This window comes from Phytophthora parasitica (assembly GCF_000247585.1).
Source record: "Phytophthora parasitica INRA-310 unplaced genomic scaffold supercont2.7, whole genome shotgun sequence".
NCBI classification, from domain to species: Eukaryota; Oomycota; class Peronosporomycetes; order Peronosporales; family Peronosporaceae; genus Phytophthora; species Phytophthora nicotianae.
In genome coordinates, this window is record NW_008648993.1 from 388632 (window position 1) to 392715 (window position 4084).

Below are 4084 nucleotides of genomic sequence, written 5' to 3' on the forward strand. Positions count from 1 at the left end.
CTCATCCACTGCTGTCGACATTCTTGTTCCGGTACCCAGACATGATGAACCACCTTGAAGCAGCTCTTGTTCGCGACACATCAACCTGGATGAAGCCAACAGGAGTACCTCCCCACGTAGAGCTCTACAAGCAGCTACGGCAAGTGCAGGCATCAATTGATAACCTGCCTCCAGTTCTACTTGAAGGCATGTCCAATTTAATAGAGGAGAAGGGTGTAGCTGCCGGCAATATCACGAAGCAGGTACTGGAAGCTACAATTGAATCCTTACTGTTACGGGCAGGCCTTGCGCAAGGAGCAATGAGTCATGCACCACAACCAGTGCAGCATTCAGATGGTGATCAAGTGTATTATTACAGTGGGAAATTTCACTTACTGCCAGAGGAATTTGAGTTCCCCCGTACGGGTCCTTGCGGGGCATGGCAATTGTGGTGGTTTGGGGACAAATCACGAGGATGGCCTCCTTTGAAAAAAATCCATCCACACGACTTGCCAAAGCACAGCATGCGCAAGACGTTCTCAGATTGGGTCATGATGATAAAACATCTAACGGAGGCGGCCACAGCAGCTGGACTAGCAATTCCTACACAGCCAACAGAGAAAGAAGCATCCGAGATATTTAGTGTTGCTATCGAAAAACTCCAATTACCTCCAGCAAAACACAAACGCCGCCTAGCAGAGCTATCACTTCCCACCGTACTGCGCTTAGTCCGTGAAGCTCAGAGTGCTGACAAACGCCAAAGAGGTTCCGATAACCCATAGTTACTACCAATCATGTCACGCGACGCATATAATAACTACCAATCCTCTTTCGTCATACTGCGTAGGTCACCCATCCTACGTTATTTTCAGATAAGTGATTGTGAAAAAGGTACTTTTAATAGAGGGCGGTAGTGAGCGGGTATGAGGAGCGTAGTCGAAGCAAACCCGAGCGGGGTGCCCGCGAAGCAGGGCCGCTCGGTATTTGAGTAGGCGGGCCCAGCGATGAACTCACCAGCGAAAGGACCCGCAACACCCTCCAGAACATGTTTTTCTAATGCGGGGGTCTGGGGTGCACCCCCCAGTATGCTTTTAGTAGTGGCTCTTTTCCGGTATACCGATATTTCTGTGCAATTCAACCGTCGGTTCTGTGGATTTGCTTATTCTGTCTGTGCTATTCTACCGCTCTCTTTATGATGTGCCTTTCAAAGTAATTATTCTGGCTTACATTATCTTCTCAGCCTTAATCATGCCCTATGGTCAGCTAATTCCGTGTTAATTATGGGTTGCTTCATCTCCGCCGGTTTTAGGGCGGGGACCGTGAGCCTTCTTTAAGGCGGAATAAGCTAATCAAAGCCGACTTAGAGGGATAAAAAGGTTTGCTGGCAGCCATTCTACCTGAAACCACGCGTATCACAGCCGATTGGATCTAACTCGCTGGTCAGCGATGTTGGGGAAGACTTCACAATCTTATGCTTAACTAGCATTAAATGTGTGCTGACAGCCTTTTATGGAACTAATTCCACCTGAATTAAGACACTACCCGCCAATACAAGTGAAAGACACAAATATGTTGATTAGTAACTATTTAAATAGTTACCTTGTTAACAATATTTTTTGTTTGCCGTAGGCCGTAAACCTTCTGCCTGTGCATGCTGAAGAATATTCAAACCCCTCAAAATGATGCCATCGGCAAGGCATGGGGACCTTGAACTGAAGTTTTGTACGTGTAGCTACACCCATGCTGACCTGTTAAAACTTTTAACTTAAAAAAGGGTGGCATGAAAAATAGTCTCGTTTTCCCTGAACATTAACTCGGCGGATTGGGTACATATTGTATATGACGATTGCTTGTGTTCCTCGGATCGTCAACATTGATGACGATACTTTTCGAGCATGTCACGTGACCATAAATACTTTGTCCTAGTTTAGGAGAATCCCCATAAGCACCAGAGGACTGTCTCACTGAACTTGATCCAAAATCTCAGTACGTGAAACAAAGTTAGGCATTTAGAACATGCCATCAACATTTTGCTTAGGCCGTCGCGTTCAACAACGTAGCCGATCGCTGTGTAGGCTATCGATGAGCTCAGAAACATGTACTGTGAGCAGTATGACAAGTAAATTGGGTATATAGAATGTTCTGCACTGATAACATTCTGTAATGAATAACGGGCGTGCTTGGTAGACATGTCACTGATTCCGCACAATCGAGAACGACACTACCAAGTACGACGTTCCTAGACATCAAAATTACTTCGAGTGATCGAATATCATCAACGCACGCTGAAGCGATAGGACAAGATCACATTTGCTTCTTCTTCTTCTTTAGCTGCGCCTTGTACTGGATCAAGTATACTGCGTAGTCAGAGTACCTTTCGATGAAGCGGCCTTCTGGCATCAAGATCCATGAGGAATTGGCTACCACGTTCACTCCTTTCGCCTCCAGGAACTTTACACGTGGGCGGAGTATGCGGTTCTCATTGCGCATAACAAACCTTGTGCACTGCTTCAGTCGCTCTTTGGTGAAGCCGATTGAGCGCAGATAGTTGTAGGCTCGACGGATTTCGCTGATGTTGTGCATGAGGATGCGCGAGTTTCCGACTAGAGCCATAACACCTGCCCCGTCACCAAACATTTCTTCCACCGCGTCCATAGTCTCTTTAATTCGAGATGTCTTCAAACCAAGAAACTGAGGCACTCTAGCCATAATGGCTGGGATGTGCTCTGGAGGAACGCCCATCTCTTCCAGATAATCCACGTTGGTTTGTATTTTTTCGACGCTATAGCCGAGTACCCGAGGGGCCATCGTCAGTATGCGTGCAACTTGATCATCATTACACCCAAGTTCTTTAAGAACATCAACTTTCTCGTCCAACTTCGCCATGCTGAACGCCGCTACTTCGGGGAACACGTTGATCAGGTACGAACTCTGGAAAGAGCACGAAATATGTTAGTACAACGAGTAATTCTACAAACAGAGCGCACCAAGTATCAGCTCCATTTACTTTTTGCTCTGGCACTCCGTGGGATATAAACCATTGGATAATTGCTTCTAGTTTCTCGAAAGAGCACCCCAAAATGACCGGATGACGTGCAAGAACATCATTGATCTTGCCATGGCTGAGACCCAAGTTACTCATCCACTCAATCTGTACAATCAGTCACCCCACAGCCGCGCAACTGAGCATTTGCATCCTTGTTATTTCTGCAGAATAATCCGTACCTTGCTTTCCATCATTTTCTGCGAGTAACCGGTGATCTGTGTCCCCCATAGCTGCAAGTCAGCACTTTACCATTAGCGTATTAGAAGTTACAAGCTTACCAGGACATGTCGAGAAATAGCTCGCAGCGCTTGCGTCTGGTTAAGGCCTCGATTTGTCAAAAAGCGAGCTGTTCGGTCCACCGCCTCCATGGACAGCGACCCGAGCTGTGCTGGGTACTTACGCGTCAACCGCGCGTAGTAAATGGACTGCTGCCTACGTGCAGCCACTGCATCGTCCACGGGCTTCACCGGGGCTGCTGCAAAACTCCTCGAGAGCGCCAGCAGCGGTCGAGGGCGGCACTGCAGCCGGAGCAGCATCTCGACGCTGGGTTCTTTTCCAAAAGTTGGGTTTTCTGATCAAAAACCCTGTCCATAAATTCTCTTATTTTTTAAGATGATAAATTTCCAAGAATAATTCTCACAGTATTGTGTTTTTTTATGCAAGCACAATTGACAGAAACCCAATCAGTTTTACTGGAGGTTTTGTAAATTTTAAAAAAGTAACAGAAATGTCAAGCTCAAAATTAAATCCATATTTACTTATTTTCTTCATTAGAGTTATGCAGGGCAAAAGTTTTTGAACTGGTGTACAGTGCTGCTAAAAACTATAGCCGCATTCATTTTTTTTGACGCAACGCAAGCAATACTTAATCCCAGCGGATGACGCTTGGTCTAAAGTCTATAATTACGACTACAAATAGATAAAACCAGAGCGTTTTGTGGTTGAAGTGTTATTGAAAACACAATCAAAAAATTTAAGTTGGGGAAGTGTTCTAAATTATAGACGCACTTTCCGAAACGGCTCATTTGTCAATGGGACCACCGTTTTTGAGCACAACTT

At 45.8% G+C, this 4084-nt stretch overlaps 2 protein-coding genes across 6 annotated transcripts; one reads left to right on the forward strand and one right to left on the reverse strand.

Moving 5' to 3' along the window:
- Positions 1 to 41: 41 nt before the first annotated feature.
- PPTG_05114 (hypothetical protein) lies at positions 42 to 761 on the forward strand (the record flags this gene model as incomplete). Its single annotated transcript, XM_008898603.1, has 1 exon — positions 42 to 761. The coding sequence occupies one exon, from the start codon at positions 42 to 44 to the stop codon at positions 759 to 761; it is 720 nt and encodes a 239-aa protein (XP_008896851.1).
- Positions 762 to 2077: 1316 nt separating this feature from the next.
- PPTG_05115 (hypothetical protein) lies at positions 2078 to 3618 on the reverse strand. Of its 5 annotated transcripts, XM_008898604.1 has the most exons (4): positions 3304 to 3618; positions 3205 to 3240; positions 2987 to 3130; positions 2078 to 2910 (listed from the first exon to the last, which is right to left on the reverse strand). In XM_008898604.1, the coding sequence occupies exons 1-4, from the start codon at positions 3559 to 3561 to the stop codon at positions 2284 to 2286; spliced, it is 1065 nt and encodes a 354-aa protein (XP_008896852.1). In that variant the 5' UTR covers positions 3562 to 3618; the 3' UTR covers positions 2078 to 2283. The 5 variants fall into 5 exon arrangements, with proteins under 5 accessions (XP_008896852.1, XP_008896853.1, XP_008896856.1 ...); XM_008898605.1 differs by lacking the exon at positions 2987 to 3130; XM_008898608.1 differs by having other exon boundaries at positions 2987 to 3240.
- Positions 3619 to 4084: the final 466 nt, after the last annotated feature.